Source organism: Rissa tridactyla, chromosome 23 (assembly GCF_028500815.1).
Source record: "Rissa tridactyla isolate bRisTri1 chromosome 23, bRisTri1.patW.cur.20221130, whole genome shotgun sequence".
NCBI lineage: Eukaryota > Metazoa > Chordata > Aves > Charadriiformes > Laridae > Rissa > Rissa tridactyla.
Window position 1 is genome coordinate 3,740,963 of NC_071488.1, and position 18,827 is coordinate 3,759,789.

The 18,827-nt window shown below is 67.9% G+C and overlaps 1 protein-coding gene across 1 annotated transcript; it reads right to left on the reverse strand.

The window, feature by feature from the left end:
- Window positions 1-204: 204 nt before the first annotated feature.
- Window positions 205-17,750, reverse strand: KCNN3 (potassium calcium-activated channel subfamily N member 3). Its single transcript, XM_054182485.1, has 8 exons — window positions 16,920-17,750; window positions 13,592-13,687; window positions 9,746-10,164; window positions 5,412-5,553; window positions 3,363-3,473; window positions 1,863-1,990; window positions 1,614-1,683; window positions 205-501 (listed from the first exon to the last, which is right to left on the reverse strand). Exons 1-8 carry the CDS (start codon window positions 17,655-17,657, stop codon window positions 205-207), a joined length of 2,001 nt encoding a protein of 666 aa, XP_054038460.1. The 5' UTR covers window positions 17,658-17,750.
- Between the last annotated feature and the right edge of the window lie 1,077 nt (window positions 17,751-18,827).

Sequence of the window (18,827 nt, forward strand, 5' to 3'; positions counted from 1 at the left end):
GATTCCCGATACCAAGGCGTTGGCAAAGCTCCGAGCGGCGCTCGGCACTGCTGGTCCCACCGGCTCCGGCCGAAGGGTCCTGCGGCGGTTCGAGGACCAGAAGAAAGTCCATGGAGACCTCGGGACCTGCGCGGAAACGCTTCCCCTGTCCGTGGAGGGGGGTGGTGGTGGTGGCGGTGGCGGGGGGCCGGGGGGGGCTGCGTTTTAGCAGCTGCTTGAGCTCGTGTAAGGGGTGGGGAAGGAGGTGGAGCTGACCCCGATGGGGCTCTCGGAGAGCGGCGTTTGGGGGGTGCCCACCGGCACGCCGACCCCCCGCGCCTCCAGGACGGCGGCGAGCAGGCGCTGCTGCTGCTGGCGCAGCATGTCGGCCATCAGCAGGGGCAGGGAGTTGAAGCTGGCGCTGAGCTGCTCCAGCTTGGACTCCAGGCTGCCGATCTGCTTCTCCAGGTCCTCGCTGCGGTCGTTGAGCTCGGTGATGAGGTCGTACATCACGTTCTGCATCTATTGGGGGGAAGGAGGGGACACACACGGGGACAGACGGACACACACACACACAGAGGGGTTAGTGCCGTGGTTGGGTCGGTGCCACCGCCGGCGCTGAGCCCTTGAACCCCTTCCCGCGAGCAAAGCCCCGAGAGCTGCCCCGTCGCAGCTCGCAGGGCGCCGCCACCCAGCTCGGCTCGTCCCAGGACACGAAAACGAGGAAATCCTGCCTCCGCGCGGGCAGCGGGGCCAAGTCATGCCCCCTTAAAAAAAAGGGGTGGCTTGGCTCTTTTTTGCCCTCGGTTAAATTAGACGCCAGCATCTGCCTAGCCTTAAGAAACCCGCACCGAATTTCGGTGTCGGCAAAGGTTTTCACCTCTCTCCCACGCTGCAGCTTTATTTCAGCGGCCAAAGCAGTCTGCCGTCATTTATTTGATGACTCCAGAATGGCTGCGGGGTAACCACCCCTACGATTAGCACAGGGCCAAATACCCGAGCTCATCCTGCACTGGGGCCTTTCAGCTTATTAAGAAACTTCACATCATTTGTTTGGAAACAAATTGCGTCTTCCTTTGTATTTCTGGGTAAGGCATTGAGGAAACCTAAAATTGCAGCTGGTTTTGTTCCGCGTGATATAAAAACGAATTCGATCTTGCCATTGCCAGAGGTGATTAAATGTTTTTGCTAGATACTTTCACACTTTTATTTTCTTACCAAACTAGTTAACGAGTATTTTTATCTGTTTGCGAGCAAATACGCTTTCACGGCGTAACCTGCGTCCTACCTTGCCCGTTGTTAGAACTTGCGCGCCCGTAAAGATGAGCATTTAATTCTCGCGGTTCGCTTTTAACTGACAGAAGTGGCCAGCCCCGTGCTGCCAAGCCACGGTACCCCCGGCTGCGGCTGCGTAAGGGGGTGCAGGGAGCAAAGACACCCCCCCCACCAGCCCCTGCTTTGTGTCTGCGTTTCTCCTCCCGCCTCCCGAGGGCAGCCATCCCACGGCAGCTATTCCCGGCTGACATCTACCGCCCGGAGCGTCTCGCGGTCGGCCATGTCCGCTTTGGTTTTTCCAGCTGAAGAGAAACGCTGGGGCAGCCCGGCCGAGCCGCGGGGTCGCAGCGGGGACTTGCCTTCGAGAGGTCGACCAGGGTGTTGGCTTGATCGCTCAGCTTCCTCTGCTCCATCTTCACGCTCCGCAACCTGGGGGAGAAGGAAAGAGCAACGCAGCTGCATCCCCTCCCCAACCGCAAACCGCAGCCGGAGGCCTGCCTGCGTCCTGGGCAATGGGAAATTTGTCCCCACGCCCCGGCCAGGGACTGGACCACGATTCCCCCGTGGCTGGGGCTCAGCATCCCCCCACCCGGCGCGCGGCCCCTTACTGGTGAATGGCTTGGAGGAACTTCCTCTGATGCTTCCTGACTTTGGCGTGGTCGATCTTCTTCAGCAGCTTGGTGTGCTTATAGATGAGCCACGTTTCCCGCAGGACGTTGGCTGCAGCGTTCTTGATCTGCAAGAGGAGGAGAGTCGGCGGCGGGTCACCGGCCCCGGCTGCGCCGGGCTACACGGGATTTCACGGAGACGCCAGCCCGGCTCTGCCGCGAGCCCCCCGTTGGGGAGCCGGTGCTGCGAGAGCACTTGACTCGCCCCAGCTGGAGCGAGGTGCTCGGCTCCGTTCCCGCACGGTCTCCTGCGCCTCTGCAAGGGATCAAGGGCCGCTGGGACGGGAACAAGAGCTGCCCACGCCGCGCGGTGGGTCTCGGTCCCCGCTGCACCCACGTCCCCACCCTACTCTGCGCCGATGCTCCGCCAGCGGGCTCCTCGCCTGCACCCCGCATCCCGCATCCCACTCACCCCTCACTCCACAGCCTGCGCCCTAAGCCTTGAGAAAAAAACCAACCAAACAAACAAACAAAAAAAAATCCCCAAGTTTTTCTCGATTCCTGCATCCATCTGGCACTCTTGGCAGGTCCCGGCTGGGCTGCCGGCACGAGGACACGGCTTCCGCAGGCTCCCCGGCTAAACCGCGGCTCCGCTGCGCACTCCAAGATGAATTGGCCGCCGCCGTCTGCCTGGCACAGAGCCCGCGGATCCATATCCACGGCTTGGGCGGGGGGAGCGGGGCCAACCCGCCGTTTGCTTTCCCAGCCCGGCCGCGCCGAAGCCCCCGACTATCGCTGGGGCACCAGGGCCTCTGCCGGCACGCGGCTCTGCTCCCCCAGGGGAAGCGGGGAGCCCCGGCCACATGCCAGCACTGTCCCAAGCCCTTCCAAGGGTTGCACCAACCCCCGCTTTGCCGCCATGCCCTATACAAAATACCGCAACTGCCAGCGGTGCGCGGAGCCCATCGCATCACGCGGCGCTGTCGGGTTGCCGATGCTTTGCCGTGACGAAGCTGCTGAGACCAGAGACCTCCCGCAAGCCCCCCGCACGCTGCCGGGGATGTAACGGGGGACCCCGGCATGAGCACCCACCCCACGGCCCCCCCCAGCCGCAGCCGCAGCCTCCGGGTCCCTCCGCAGGATGGAAACGGCAGGGGCCTCACGGCTCCAGTTGTTTTCCTGACACGGAGCTGAGTGAGATCATTCCCTGCAAGAGGAGGGAGTCCGTATCCTCCCGGGGGGGGGGGGGAAAAACCCCCAGGCTGTTCCTCTCGGGGTGCGGCCGAGCATCCTGCATCACCTAAATCCCTGACACAGAGCGGGAGCTGTTTGCTCTCACCGTAATGCCTGGGCTGCAGCCGAAGCGCTTAGAGCCAACGCACCCGCCGCGGGACCCGCACCCAGGGGTGCCAACACCTTCCTCCCGCCACGGTTCCCGGCATCCCCGGCTCCCCCGGCACAGTACAGCCCCCGCCCCAGCTCCCCCCCGCGGCACCTTACCCGCTTTGTCAGCTGCGTGTCCATCATGAAGTTGTGGACGTGCTTCTCGGCTTTGGTGAGCTCCAGCTTCCTGGCCACCACGGCCACCACCAGCGCTGTGCAGCCGGCGCCCTGCCGCGGGGACATCGAACGGTTTGTCACCCGCCAGCAACCTGGGGCAAGAGCAGCGCGCCCACCCCCACCCGCGCGACCCCCTAATTAACCAAAGCTCCATGGCACCCCCCTCACCCGCCCCTGCCATCCCAATGAGGAGGTAGCACAGAGCCTGGGTGTCCTTGAGCAGCTGACGATGTGCTGGGTAATTAACGGGAGAGGCCGGGGCCGATTTACGAGGTCAGCGGTGATGAGCGGCGAGCCCCGGCGTCCCCGGCACGCCTTGGAAATGGCCGGGCTAAGCCTTGCTTACCGGTGCCACCACGGGCTGGGGACCTGCCCCCCGGGAGGACGGCGAGACCCCGCACCCTGCGGGGAGGGAGAGCGGTGGGGCAGCACCGGGCGCCCTGGGGGAGCGCGGGGAAGGGGAGGCCCAACTCGAGACACCCCCCACCCCCAGCCCCGAAATCGCCGCGTCTCCCAGCAGCGACAGCTGGGAGCTCGCTTATCCCGGCGATTAGGGCCAGATCCGGGCGGGAGCCATCATCTCCGGCGTGTATTTGTCTTTGGAAAGCAAAGGTGCCAAACCCCGGCTCCCCGCGGGGCTCCTGCACTCTGCCTGCCGCTGCCCGGACCAGATGAGACGCTCCCCCCGCCCGCCCCCGGCACTCTGGCAGAGGCCCACGATCCTGGCAAACGCTCCTTCATTTATTAAAGAGTCATTAATTAACATCATGCTCTGAGCTGAATCCTTTAGCATCCCCGAAGGTGCCCGCTGTGTGCTCGCTCTCGGCTCCCACCGCTTCTCTCTCCCCAGGGGGGCGGCCGCCCCCGGTGCCACGGTTCAGGGACCCCAGGGGTTCCCCCGGCTCCGGCAGTCGCGGAGGGTCCCCGTCCCTGTGCCAGATGGGTGCCGGGAGGGGGGCACGCTTTGCCAGATGGTGCCTCGGTTCAAAGGAAACCCTGACTTGGGGGTGGGGGGAGCTCCGGGAGCCCCCGGCCGAGCCGGCGGCTGCTCCCCTGAGCCGGGAAACGCCGCGTCCCCCCTCCCAGGAGGGGTTTTGTCCCTCGCTTGGCTCCTGTCACCAGCATCAGCCTCGCTGGCGCCCGACCTCAAAGACGTGAAGATAATATAAAATTAATACCCGCCGGCGGAGCCGCCTCGGCCGATGGCTCTCGCGGGGCTCAGAGTTAAACCTGGCGGTGCCGGGCGCCAGCTCGGGCTGTCCCAGCTGGGAAGCGGGGGACAGGGACGGCTCCGTCCCCAGATCCTGGCAGCTGAGGGGGGGCAGAGCTGGGGGTCCGGGGCTGGGCTGTGACTGCGGAGCCCCCAGCCGTTCCTCCGGTGAAAGCCCCACAAGCCGGGACATCTCACGGGCGGCTTGGAGCAGGTACACCGGAGGCCACAGAGCACGGTGACCTTCTGGCCATGGGGAAACGAAGCCGCGGCGGAGCGGTGACGCCGGCGGGAGCGTGGGGGCGTGGAGGGCTCCCAGCTGGTCCCGGCTCTCGACAGGAGCCGGCAGCATTTGGGATCACTCCTGGCGATGGGAGCCAGGTGGAGTGAACAGGGATGGCCAAAGGATGCTCGGGGGCCCCTCTGCTCCCCGGGGACACCCCCGACCCCGCCACAGTCCAGCCTCCCCCGGCTCTCACCGAACGCGGGTCCAAATCCACCCCAAATTCACCAGCGGGGGCAAAGGGACCAGCTGGTGTCCCACACCGCGTGCCCAGCCTGCACCGTCACCTCCTCACCCACACCGCCACGTCCTGCTAATTACCGCGCTTACAGAATTGCAATTCCAGCTCGATCAGCTTCCAGGCTGCGACAGCTCAGAGGTGGAGCCGTTAAGCCTGGACATGCCAGACGGCAAGCGGGTCCCCGTAAAATCTGGTGGCCAGGGTGGGGATGGGCAGAGCCCGTGGGACGGGCGACTGGCTCAGCACGGCCCTTACCATGATGCCGGTGAGCAGGCAGACGCCCTTCCCGCAGTAGGTGTGTGGGACCATGTCGCCGTAGCCGATGGAGAGGAAGGTGATGGAGATGAGCCACATGGCCCCCAGGAAGTTGCTGGTTACGTCCTGCTGATCGTGGTACCTGCCAAGGAGACACGGGCATCAGCATCGCGGCAGGGGACGGGGACGGCTGCGGGGAGGGACGGGGCCACCTGGGCACGGCGGCTTCTCTGGCGAGAGGCTGTGCTGTGCCACGGGGAATAGGGATTAATGACGCGGCAGGATGCCCCGTAGCGACAGCGGTTGCACAATTTCTGGCGCAGGAAAACCCGCATGGACAAAATCAGAGCGAAAACTCAACGCAAAAGGGCTTCTGCTTTCGGTCAGACCTGTCACCGCATCCCCGTCCCGCCGCCGGCGTCCCCGGTGACACGTGGCGCGGCGGCGAGAACTGGCTGATGGGAGAAACAGCTGCGGCTCTGCAGAGCCCCCGACCGCGCTGCATCCTCCTCCGCGTCCCCCCCGCTGCCGCGGCGCGGGCTGAGCCCGCTCCCCCTGCACCGCCCCGGGGGACGGTGCCGTCAGCAGCCCCGGCAGAACCGCCGGGGACGGACCCAGCCAAACCTCCGGCACGCACTTGGCTCCGGGACAGCGCGGGGGAACGGCTCACACGCTCGAGATGAAGCACACGTGGAGCAGCCGCCGCTTCGGGGATGCTGCAAACTTTCCATGGCCGCGTCCCCGCCGAGCTGCGAGGTCAGCGACCGTCCTGGCCGGCCCGGCATCCGGCTGCGGCCCTTCCAGCCAACACGCAACCGGGGCCCTGGCTGCCTCCGGCTCCCCGGGGCCGGTGCGAGCCCGGCCGAGCCCCGCGGGGATGCTCCCGGGGATGCAGCGCCGGCTCCCAGAGGCAGAGTGGGGCCCGGGACGCAGCCGCAAGCCCGGCGTGGGCACGGACGGGCAGCGCCTGCACCCGGCCATGGCAGGACAGCCACCCTCCTGCCCGCACGCATCCCGCTCCCCGGCAGGCTTCTCCCAGCCTCCTCACGGAATCGTTAGAGGGAAACCAGATGGATCTTTTGGCAATCCCCCCCCGGTTCATCGCAGCGCCCCGAGCAGTTGGGTTTTCTCCTCTTCCGAAATGTTTCCCCCCTCCCCCTGCCCCAAGCAACCGGAGACTCGATCGAGATCCTGGCGCATGAGGAAGTGCCTTCAGCCACGGCGAGAGCCGCTGCCGCGCCAGGGGAGCCGGAGCCCATCACTGCGGCCAGGGCCGGGCTCCCCAGAAATCTCGGTGCCAGCAGTGCCACGCACCCCCCGCCCCATCCCAGCCCGTGTGTTCCCCTGGGAAAGGCTGAGCCCATCCCGCAGGATGTGAGCTCTCGAGCCACGGGGATGACCCCGGGAGCATCGCGCTGGTGACGGGGGTTACGGCGCCGCCGGACACACAGACATTTTCTCTTCCGAGAAGCACTTTGAGCCCAAGGAGCTGATAAAACGGGGCGGGGGTGGCACGTGCTGGGGCTGGTGCGGGCAGGAATTGGGTGTGCCGCGATCAGTTAGACCCCAGTGCCGGTTTCCATTGTCCCCTCGTCTGCCTGTCCCCACCAGGGTCACAGCCGCTCCCCACGGGTCCCGTGCCACGCCGCCGCCACACCGAGCATCGCCACACCAGGATGCTACGGCGGCACCGGCTCGGCTGGACCGAGCCTGTGGGTTTGGGCAGCGCGGCCACGGAGCTGGGGCTGGCTGCACCCTCATGCCGGGCAGCGGGGCCGGCAGCACGTGCAGGCACACGTGCGCGCCGTCGGCGGGCAGCCCCGGCAGCGCTGCCGGCACCGGCACCGCAGGCAGCTCTGCGTGGCGGCCGGGCGAGCGGGCGAGGTTGCTAAGCGACTCGCTGCCTGCCGAGAGCTGCGGCCCCCCGGCACGCACGGGAGGATGCCCGGCAGCGATGCCGCTGTGCCTGCGGGCGCCGGAGCAGCCCACGGCGCCGAGGGGACGTGCCACGGCCAGGCCACCCCAGCTCGGGGAACCGCGTCTCGGAGCGGCACAGCCATCTCCGAGCCACCCGGCCCCAGTGGGGGCTGGTTGCGGATGTCCCCGCAGGCCACAGCAAACTGGTTGCCAGCACCAGTGCAAGCAACCTGCCACCGGTGGGGACACGGGGACGTGGCCCTCGCAGGACCTGGGTGGCACCCAGGGCCCGTGCATGCCCCGAGGACGGTGCATCCCCCGGGGACAGAGCACGTCCCGGACGTCCTGCATCCCCCCGGCTCAGTCCGTCCCCGCGGGTCCGTGCAGCCCCCCGGGTCGGTGCATCCCCCCGGGTCGGTGCATCCCCACCCCGCCCGCGTTCACGGCTGCCGCTCTGTAGACAGAGGGAGGTGGCGGCAGCCACGGTGCCGGTGATCTGCAGCGCCTCGTCTGCGTCATTTCTTTCTATCTTTTTTTTTTTCTTTTGGTCCCTGATGGTTCTTTATTTACATTGCTTTTTCCAGCCTAAGCCCCCCAGGTGCAGAATCAACCCCCTGCATATCCCCCGGGAGCCCGTCTGCCCGCTCCCCGTTTAGGAGGCACAAATAAAAATCTCCCAAACACAATTAAGCCGCGCAAAACCATCCAGCACATCCTGAGAGCATCATTAAGGGAGACAGGAAGGCAAAGACGGCCTGTAAAAGCTCGTAAAATCGCAGCGTGCCGCTCCGCTCCGCAGCCACGGTACTTAAAGCCCCTGCGCGGGGTGACCAGTGCGAGGGGTCTCACCCCGGGGAAGAGGAGGGGGGGGCCTTCCCCCCACCTTGCCAGTGCCCAGAAGCAAGTTGGGTGGCACAGGGGACGCCGGGGCGCGATCCCTCGCACCTCGGTTCTGAGGACGGCACGATGGCGCCGCCACAATTGAAAGGGATTTCGCGCGATTCGGCTAATCCCCGGCCACCGAATCGCAACACGCGCTCGTTGGTCTCGGGCGCTTTCCCTGCAGACCAGCCCCGGCGGCTTCGATGGCAGCACGGCCTTGAGCTCAGCCTCCTGGGGACAGGGACGGCCCCACGCCCGGACAGGACACGGGACACCCCATGGGGGACCTGCCCTCCCTGCCCCGGGACGGACGGGTGCCACCGGCACCTCGCACCCAGCCAGGGAGAAACCCCCACAGCGCTGGGGCGGCTGGGGGTGGCCACAGCCCCCCCCGGTTCCCCTCAGGGGACAAAAGGGTGCCGGCCGGCGTGTCCCCGGGAGAGGAAGGCTCAGTGGTACCCACCGGAGCCGGTCGCCACAGCAACCCCCGCGCCGAGCACGCCGATGCCGGCGTGATGCCATCCGGCAGTGGGTTTGTCACGGCGGTGTTGTCATGGCAGTCGCTCGCAGCGATGCCAGAGCCCGAGCCAGCTGCTGCTGCTCGCCAGCACCTCCGGCCTCTCCCCGTGCTCGGCGCCCCCCCAGCTCCCGCCGCTCCCCCCATCCCCCACCCGCCCTCCCGGGGCTCCCGCGCCGGCTGGCACCGCACACCGTCCCCTCGCAGGGGGACCCTGCCTGACCCCAGGCACGGCGCTGCGAGGACAGGGCTGCCCCTGCCTCTGCCTCCTGCCCGGGACGGGGGCTCGTCGGTGGGAACCCGCGGCTGCCGAGCCCCCGGCTCTCTGCATCCCTCTCACAGAGTGCTGGGACACGGCAGCTCCGCGGAGCATCCTGAACTGCTCAGCAACCCAAATGGCTGAGCATCCCAAACCGCCGCACATCACAGCATCCCCGCCTGGCCGGGGCTGGAAGGGACCTCTGGAGGTCACCTCGTCCCACCCCCTGCCAGAGCAGGGTCACCCAGAGCAGGTCGCGCAGGGTCGCCTCCAGGCGGGTTCGGAATATCCCCAGAGCAGGAGACCCCACAGCCTCTCCGGGCAGCCTGTGCCAGGGCTCTGCCACCCTCAGAGTAATTTCCCCTGTCCCAGTTTGTGCCCGTTGCCCCTCGTCCTGTCCCCGGGCACCACTGGAAGGAGCCCGGCCCCATCCTCTCGCCCCCCGCCCTTTAGCTCTCGCTGAGCGTCGAGGAGATCCCCCCTCAGCCTGCTCTTCTCCAGCTGAACAGCCCCAGGGCTCCGGCCTTTCCCCAGCACGGAGACGCTCCAGTCCCTCATCATCCTCGCGGCCTCCGCTGGACTCTCTCCAGCAGTTCCCCGTCCTTCTGCAACTGGGGAGCCCAGCACTGGACCCAGCGCTGCAGCTGTGACCTCCCCAGGGCAGAGCAGAGACAGGGCAGAGGAGACATCCCAAACCACTCAGCATCCCAAACCACCGCGCATCCCGAACCCGCCCCCCCCCGCCGCAGCCCCTCTCACCTCTCGCACACCCGGACCGTCCATGCAGCGATGATCCAGAGGGAAATGCTGAAGACCAGCAGCACCGTCCCGGGGCAGATGGTCATGAGAGTCTTCATGACGAAGCGGGTGTTGAAGTTGATCTTGTTGAGCGCCCCGATGCTGCGCGAGGAGGCGTCGGTGAAGAGCTTGCTGTGCAGCAGCATCACCCGAGCAATCAGGTAGAGGCGCAGGAACATGGGGATGGACAGGATGATGTCCACGTCTGCCTCTGCCCGAGACGGCGTGTAGGAAAAAGCCAGGCGGGCTGTCCAGAAAAATTTGTACTCCCCGGGAATGGGGTGTATGGCACAAACCAGCATCTCCAGGCCGATGTAGAGGATGCGCTCGTACGTCATCGCTATCCGCCAGTCGTCGGCTCCGTTGTCGATCACAAAGAGCTACCGGGATGCAAAAACCACACAAATTACTGGTGGCCCCAGAGGACCCTGCCCCACCAGCATCCCACCGCGGGCAGTGGGGGGACTGACACCAGAGCCCGGCGGAGCTGGTGACGGCTTCGGCCAGGAGGGCTGGAGAGGGATGGGGGAGGCAAAGGTGAGAACGAGCCTTCGCCATCCCCTCCGCTGCTCTGCCTGTGTCTTCAGGGGACAGTTACAGCTCTGGGGACACCCCAGAAGCTTTGGGGTGCCCAGCCTTGAGCACACGCCCAGGCACGGCATGGGGACAGCGGGCTCCGACCCGCTCCCACACAGCGGCTGGCAGGAGCCCCGCTCCCGGCACAGCCCGGGCAAGCCGTGGTGCCGCAGAGCACCGGCACGGGCCACCCCAGCCCCTTGGCTCCCGCCGGTACCACCCCGGTGTCACCGACAGCCACCACGTGCCCCCCCCCCACTATCGGGGGCAACTTTTGGAGAGGGAACACCACTGCCGGAGCAGCCGGCCGCTGGCGGCGATGGGATCTGGTTGCCATAGCAACCGCCGGTTCATCCTGGGTACCGGTTCCCTTTCCCGCTGCCGGCGACAGAGTCGGGGTCTCTGCGGAAGCTGGGGCGCGGGCAGCTCGCGCTGGCCCCTCTGGGATGCCGCCAGACCCCCGGGGGTCACCCGCCCCGCCAGGACACCAGCTCGCCCCTGGGGCGATGGGGACACCGGTGTCACCTACGGCAGCGGGGACGCGCTCGGGGCCTCTCCGCAAGCAGCGCTTGTCAAAGACGCCGCTGGGAGGGATCCAAGGGGGACGTGGCAGCGGTCACCACCGTCACCGGCGTGTCCTCGACCCTGCAAAGCGCAGGCCGACCCCGGCTCGGCCGGGGGGTCCGGGAGCTCCCGCAGCCGCTGCCGGCTGGGCGGTGGGTGGGAGCGTGGCCCCAGGTTGGCGCCGAGCCCGGGAACAACCCCCCCGCCCCGCCGGAGCCCCGGTGCACCTGCGCCAGCCGCCTCGCCGGCACGGCACGGCACACGGGGCTCTCCCCGGGGACGGCAAGAGCCGGCGGGACTGACTCACGGAGCGGCCGTCCCCGGCCACCTCCCTTTCTGTTTGGAAAGCTCCGCTCCTTTTAGCTGCTTTGTTTGAGAAATTGTTTATAAAAATGCTCCAAGCTGTCAAGGGAGATCCTCAGGCATTTAACAAGCTGACAGCCCATTCCTTCCTGGAAAAGGGTGTTAAAAATAAACAAATTAGCAAGAGGAAAGAGGCAGGGAGCCTTTTGACTGTGTGTGTGTGGGGGGGGGCTGCGACAGGCCAGGTCGGGGAAGGGAAGGAGCAAGGGGGGATTCGGGCAGGTTCCCCCTGCGCCAGCCCCTCTCAGCCCCGCACCTGCAGCGCATCGCTGCGGGTTTCCATGGAAACCCCGGCTCGGCCCGGTGGTACCCGACAGGGGCATCCCCAGCATCCCCAGCACCAGCTCTGGCAGGGGACGGAGCAAGTGCGTTGGCCGCCACAGCTCCGGACAAGGAAAGCACACGGGAAGCCACCAAGAAGCCGCGCAGGGGAAAGAGCTTCACCAAACCCAAAGCACAAAGAGCCCTGGGCACCCCAAGGGCAGCGCCGGAGCGGGGCTGTGCCCCCCAAAACCCCCCCGGCTGGAGCCGGCAGCCTTGCCAGCACCGCGCTCCATCACGCGCCGCAGCGATGAACGCGGCGCTGGCCGGGGACGCCACGCTCCGCACCACACCGGGGTGCAGCCCGGAGCCGTCCCCAAGGACACCGAGCCCCTGGTGCCACCGGGAGCGGGTCGGGCTCTGCCCGCCGGCACAGGGAGCGCGAGGACCCGGCGGCGCCGCCGGCAGCTCCCTGCACAGGCTCAGCCTAACGAAGAGCGAGTGACACACGCGATTAGCAGCGGCTCGTGGCCCTGCAGCACAAGGCAGAGCTGGGAGGATGGAGGGGCAGGAGGAGCTCGGTCACCTGCAGCCCTGGCTGGCGAGGGATGGGCTTGGGGACACCCCAGGGACCCATCACCGTCCCAGCCCATCAGGGACAGCGTGGGCAGGGGACAGGTAGGACCCCAGGAGCTGGACCCAGGGCTCCGGGCACAGCGATGCCCCAGTCCTGGAGAAACCGAGACTCAGGGAGAGCTGCAAACGTCCCGAAGGACTCAGCAATTAACGGAATTAATACTGAGTGAAGAGGCCGAAGCTGTTGTCGAGCCTTTCCCGGAGGCCGGGGAGGTCTGGCAGTGCCACACAGGGCAAGCGCAGCCCCCCCTTGGACAAAAGGGACGAGAGGCTGAGGATTTACAGCTCTGCCGGCCCCGCTTCCATCTCTGGCCGGATTATCAGCAATCCCTTTATAAGCACCTAAGAGATAATAGGGCGATCAGCAGCCAGCGCAGCTTTGTCCGGAGCAAATCAAGTCAAACCGATCTCATTCCCTTCCCTGCCAGCGTTAACCAGCCCCGCGGTTAAACCGGGGCCACACGGCCGGACCGTGGCGAGGTTCGGCACCGGCGCGTTGCACTCGCTTTGGGGACCGGGACCCTGTGGAGAGACGGCAGCGGGGATGTCGACTCCGGCCGCCGGCGGAGCGGGGAGAGGCGAGGAGCCCCAGGCGCCGCTCGGGTGGACGCTGCCTTTGCCCAACCCGCTCCCAAGAACAACAAGGGGAGGAAGCCGGCGAGCGCCGGGGCACGGCCCTCCCGGCTGACCCCAGCCGCCCCCACCCCGGGGTAAATATTATTCTAGCGAAAAAACAGCGCGCTCAAATATTTGCTTTGAACAAGCCACCGCCGGGCTCGGTCCCTGTGCCGGTGGGGTGAGCCGGAGGGTTGGCTCCCGGGAAGGTCCCCCGCAGGCAGGAGGCAGGCAGGAGGCAGGCAGGGAGCTGCGCCGACCTCCAGCCCGGGGCAGGACGAGGTGGGACCTTGGGGCCGGGGGTTTCAGGGTCCCTTCCCGGGATGCTCCTTCTCCTGCCTGCTGATTCCTCCCATCCCCAAAACTCGCCGGCATCGCGCCGACGCCGGATCCTGCGGGGAAGCGCAGCCTTCCTGGAGCAAACAGGGAGCCCTTGAATTTCCCAGCGAAGCCAAGGGCGGGCAGGGAGGAAGAGAGTGGGCAGCCCTGATTAGGAAAGGATTTCACAGCTTTCCTTGGCACCTCGGCTGGTCCGAGCCCTTCCTGCCCGCAGCCTCCCCCAGCCACCGGCAGCTCCACCGGGCACCCCGCGCCGGGGCAGACCCCTCGGTGCCCAGCCTCAACACCCCCCGCCACGAGACCCCGCGCTGCCCCACAAGACCCCGGCAAGGAGCCGGGGAGGCTCCGTGCAGGCTGCGAGTTCGGACACCGCATCCCACCGGAGCGGCCTTCAAAGCCCCCAGCCCATCTCGGCCACCCCTCGCTCGGCACACCGGCCGCGCCGGGACCTACCTGCACCTCCCGCGTGTGGTAGGCGATGATGAGGCCCAGCAGGATGACGGTGGAGAGGCTGATAAGGCATTTCAGGGCCAGGGAGAACATGGAGTCCTGCAAGGCGAGAGCAGGGCCGGCGTTAGGGGGGGACGTGGCCACAGGACCCTGCCAGCGCTGGCCATGGCACCGGGCTCCGCACCCCCAGGGAGAAGCTGCATCCCCTCCAACACCCCCCCACACCCCCAATCCGGCACTTCGGCCACCCCAGCTCCCACCCCGAGCGGCCAGGGCAGCGCTGGCACCGCGGGCGCTGGCGACGCTGCGGGCAAGAGCCACCTTTTCTCCAAAATGTTTTTTTGAATCCGATTCTGCCAAGTGTGTAATTACCAGCCTTCCCTCACCGGGACGCGTGTCGTCAAGCGGCCCGGCCACATCCAGCCTGAGCCCGATATTATGGCACCCTACCGGATAGTCTAATTAGATCCTCCTGTTAATTAGCTGTACGTAAATTAAACCAGCCCCTGATTGACTGGCGACCGAAGCGGCTGCTCCTCGGGACCCTGCTGGGAAGAGCAGGATTCACCAGCTCCTTGCACGGGCTCCTCTCCGGACCCCAGCGAGACTGTGGGTCCCATGGGCGCCCCACAGGTGCTATGGTTGCCCTATGGGTGCGATGGATGCCCCATCGGCGCCGTGTGGGTGCTGCGGGTCCCACGGGTGCCGTACCAAGGGGCACAAGGAGGAAGCCGAGGTAGGACCCGCCGAGCACCGGCAGCCCCTCGCCAAGGCGTTACCACACCCGGCTCGCGCCTCCGCCCCATCCCCAGCACGCTGAGATCCGGCGCGCTCGTGGCACGCTCGAGATGCTGGCGCGCTCGTGACAACGCTGAGACCCAGCATTGCTGAGACCTGGCCCGCTCGCGACACGCCACGCCCCATCCTTTGGCCCCAGCACCCCCGGCCGCCTTCGGCCCCGCTCCTCTCCCTCTCCCCACCGCCCCCCAACCCCAACGGGGCCTTCAGCCTCGCTCCTCTCCCTCTCCCCAGCCCCACGGGGGGATTTCGAGGCGGCGCGGGGACGGTTTGCCGCGGAGGCGGTGGCGCATTGTTAACGACTTGGCTCCGGCCAGGCAATTGTGTGGATATAATGGCTGGTGCCGAGAGAGAAGTGCCGGGGACCAAACAACGGCTATTAATAGGCAAACTCCGGGGCAGGGCTCGTGCCAAGGCTGCTCCGGCCGGGAGCCCAAATCATGGGGATGCCATGGGGCCGGTGGGGCCCCGGGTGGCGCAGCCGCCGCAGTCGCGGCGGCTGCGCCACCCGGGGCCCCACCGGCCCTCCCGGCAAGTGTTATCGGCTACCACTGCGTTTGCCAATGCCTCCTGCCAGCGTTGGGTCCGGAGGGAGCCGGCAGGAAGAGCGGCTGCCGGATCCCATGCTCGCGGCAAACAACGATGCGGGGGGTGTGTGTGTGTGTGTTGGGGGGGGGGATGGATTTGGCCGAACCGCGGCGACACCTCGGTAACCCCCGTGCCACGCAGGTGGCAGGACGCTTCGTCCCGGCGGCGCCGGTGGCTCTGGGAAGCGGCGGTGCTGTGGGGGTGGCAGGAGAAGCCCCCAATCCTGCCCACGCTCGAGGGACAGGCAAAACCCAGCCACCGCATCCCTGTTTTCCGCCTCGGCCCCGGCACCCTCCGGCCTGGGGAGCACGCGGCGGCGCGGCTGACGGCTGCGGGGCAGAGCTGGAGCCCGGCCAGCGCCGGCAGCACCGACATCCCCGTCCGCACGACAGCTGCCTGCCCGGGCCCTGGGTGCTCCTTCGGTCACGGCCGAGGAGCTCCGGTTTCCCACCAGGGCCTGCCGGGGGTGGGGGGGGGGTGATTTATAGATGGTCGCCCGCCGCCGCAGCTCCGGCCAAGGGCTTGGGGTGGCGGGGACCCAGCGACCCCCCCCCTCCTGCACCCTGCGGTTGTCGGCACAAGCATCGTGGCAGGGGTCGGGGCCACAGGCGGCTGCACGGCAGCAGCGCTGACTCACGGGGTCTTCCCCGGCTGACACAGCAGCTTCGGCGTGCCGGGGCCAGCGAGCGCGGCAACGGCGTTGCCGGCAGCTTGGCGAGGGCGGCCGGTCCCCCCCCGGCACCGGGCACGTGGGCCCAGGGAGCCCGGTGAGGGCGGCCGCGGCTCAACAGGTAGCGGAGACGGGTGGGGGACGGTGGTTCAGCCCCGATCCTGCTGAAGGGGAGCGGGAACCGCCGGGGAAGAGGCTCCGGCGGTGAAGCCGAGCGAAGCATCCTCCTTCCTTGGCGGGGAAGCCAGGGATGCGGGCTTGGCCGGAGCAGAGGGAACCGCTGCCGGCAGCCCCTGCGCTCCCACCGACGCTGGCGGCAGCGGAGACTCGGGACCCCCCACCACCACCAGCCGTGGGGAGGCAGCGGGGCCCCCCCGTGCCCACAGGACCCCCAGCAGCGTCCTTCCCTCCCTCCCTCCACCTGCTCCAGCTCCGTCGCCTCCTCCGCCCGCGCCGCCCTCCCAGCCGCCCGCGCCGGATCACGGCAGGAAGCGCTGAGCAGCCCCTTCCCACCACCCCCCGGCTCCTTCCCCTGCGCCGGCGGCACCGCGGCACGGGGACCCCCGCCGGCCGCCCCCCAGCCTCCTCGGCAGCGCCGTCCCGCTGACGCCCATGGGTGCCACGCACGCCCTGCCGGCGCGGGTGCCGATGCCTTCCCCTCTCTGGATAGGTATAAATAACATGACAGATGTCTATACAAAGAGTTATTCATATCGCTGCCAACCAGCGCAGCCCGGGAGCAGGAGCTGGAAGGGGCGTGGGGGGGAGAATTATAAATAAAAGACACCGTCCTGCAAAAAAAAAAAAAAAAAAAAAAAAAAAAATGGAAGAAAGGGGTGTGGAGGAGGAGGAGGAGGAGGAGGAGGAGGAGGGGGGGGGGGGAGGGGGGGGCTCCGCCGCACCGCCGAGGGCACGGTGCCTCAAGGAGCGCCCGGTTGGGCCAGTGACGGGCGCCGCAGACCCCGGTGGGTCAGTCCCCGGCACAGGACCCGGTGCAACGCCCGTCCTGGCACGCGACGGCCGGCACGCGGCCCCGGCAGCCCCCAGCCCTGCTCTCGCCCCGTCCCACACCTGCGGCCGCAGCGGCCCCATGAGGCCCCGGGGTCACCCCGTGGGTCCCAGCCAGCCCGTACGCCCCGTCCAACCCCAGATGGGGCAACTGGCTCCATGATTATCCCATGGGACACCATATGGGGTAAACCACTCCGCGCTCAGCCCACCGGGCACCGGCCAGCGCCGACAGCCCCATGCCCACCCCCCTGGCCCTGCCGGTACCTTGGAGTAGAGCCCCCAGGAGAGCTCGGTCTCGATGACCATGACGACGATGCCGAACATGCCGAAGATGAGCGCGTAGTCGCTGAGGCGCTTCCTCTTTTCGAAGAGCGCCCGGCGGTGCCCCAGCCGGTAGCCGATGTTTTGCGCCTTCCGCTTGGGCCCCTTGGCGAAGGCGGCGGGGGCCGGGCGGGCGGGGGGCCGGTCGGGGCGACGGGCGGCGGGCGCGTGGTTGTCCTCGCGCGAGACGACGATCTCGGGGGGTCCGCCGGCCCCGAAGAGCTGTAAAGGTTGAGCCTCCGGTTCGGCCTCGATGAGGTTCCGGCGGGATGCGCTGAGGCGGCTGAGGGGTTTCATCACCCCCCCGCTGTACTTGCAGGAGCTCATGGCGATCTCGGTGAAGGGGTTGCTGTCCCGCCGGTGAACCAAGGGACTGGGCTGCCGGTGTTTGCCGCTCCCCGCCCCGGAGCCCGCCGGGTGGTCGCCGAGGTTGAGCTGGCTGCCGTGGCGGGAGGAAGGGTGGAGGGCGGCGGGGGCGGCGGGAGGAGGAGGAGGGGCCCGTAACGACCCGGGCGAGGAGTGCAACAGGCTGTGCTGGAGCGGCGGCAGCGCGGCGGGAGGCGGCGGCGGCGGCGGCGGCGGCACCGGTGCCCGTTCATCCCCCGCCAAGGGGCAGGGACACCGACCGTCCTCCTCCAGGTCCCCCACGCCCGAATCGTGGAGATGCCCCGACGTCTCCATAACGGCGGCACCGGCGCCTTTTGCCCGGGCACCGGTTCCGCTTTCCCGGGCCCTTCGATCATGAATGGGCGCCGGGCGCTCCCCGCCGCCGCCGCCGCCGCCGCCGCCGCCCCCGCCGCCGCCGCCGCTGGCCCGGCCCCGCCGCGCCATTGGCCGCGCCGGGGCTCCCCGCAGGCTGACATCATCCCCGCCCGCTCCCCGCTTCGTATCCCCCCCCCACACACCCCCCCGGTCCCTCCCCGCGCCCCCGGTTCCTGCCTTTCTGCGGGGTCGTTCGGGACTTGTAGTCCGCCGGGGTGCACCGGAGCCGGTACCGGCGCCGGTGCACCCCGGCGGACTCCAAGTCCCGAACGACCCCGCATCGGTTCCACCCATCCTCCCTCCCCCGGGGACCCCCACCGGGCTCTCCCCTCGACGGTACAGCGAGCCCCCAAACCCACCCCCCCCCGCCCTAATCCCCCGGTGGAAGCTGGAGATTACGGGCAGCAGCTGGAGCGGGCGCTCCCACGCTGGGTCACCCCCTGTCCGCGCGTGTGCCACCCCCCCCACCCCCCCGGAGATGTCCCCAAGGGGGAGCAGGGTGATCCCTGGACCCGGGGCTGGCTTTCACAGCAATGGCGTGCCGGGGATAGGACCCTAATCCCCCTCCCCAAACCCACAACCCCCCCTCGCAGCCCCCCAGGAACCACCCCCCCCCCGGCCATGCCCAGCTGCAGCTGGAGCAGGCGCTCCCACGCCGGGTCACCCCGTGTCTGTCCCCATCCCTCCCAGAGATGTCCCCAAGGAGGATTATGGTGATGCTGGACACGGATTCGCTGCCGTGGTGATGGGGTGTGGGGGACAGGACCCTAATCTCCCTCCCCAAACCCACAACCCCCCCTCGCAGCCCCCCAGGACCCCCCCCCAACCATGCCCAGCTGCAGCTGGAGTGGGTGCTCCTACATTGGGTGTCCTGTCCCATCCCCAAAATGTCCCCAGGGGGGATCAGGGTGATGCTGGACACGGGGCTCGCTGCCACAGTGACGGGGTGCAGGGGGTAGGACCCTAATCCCCCTCCTCAACCCCGGAGCTCCCCAGGACCCCCCCGGTCGTGCCCAGCTGCAGCTGGAGCAGGTGCTCCCACACTGGGTGTCCCATCCCCAAAATGTCCCCAAGGGGGATCAGGGCGAT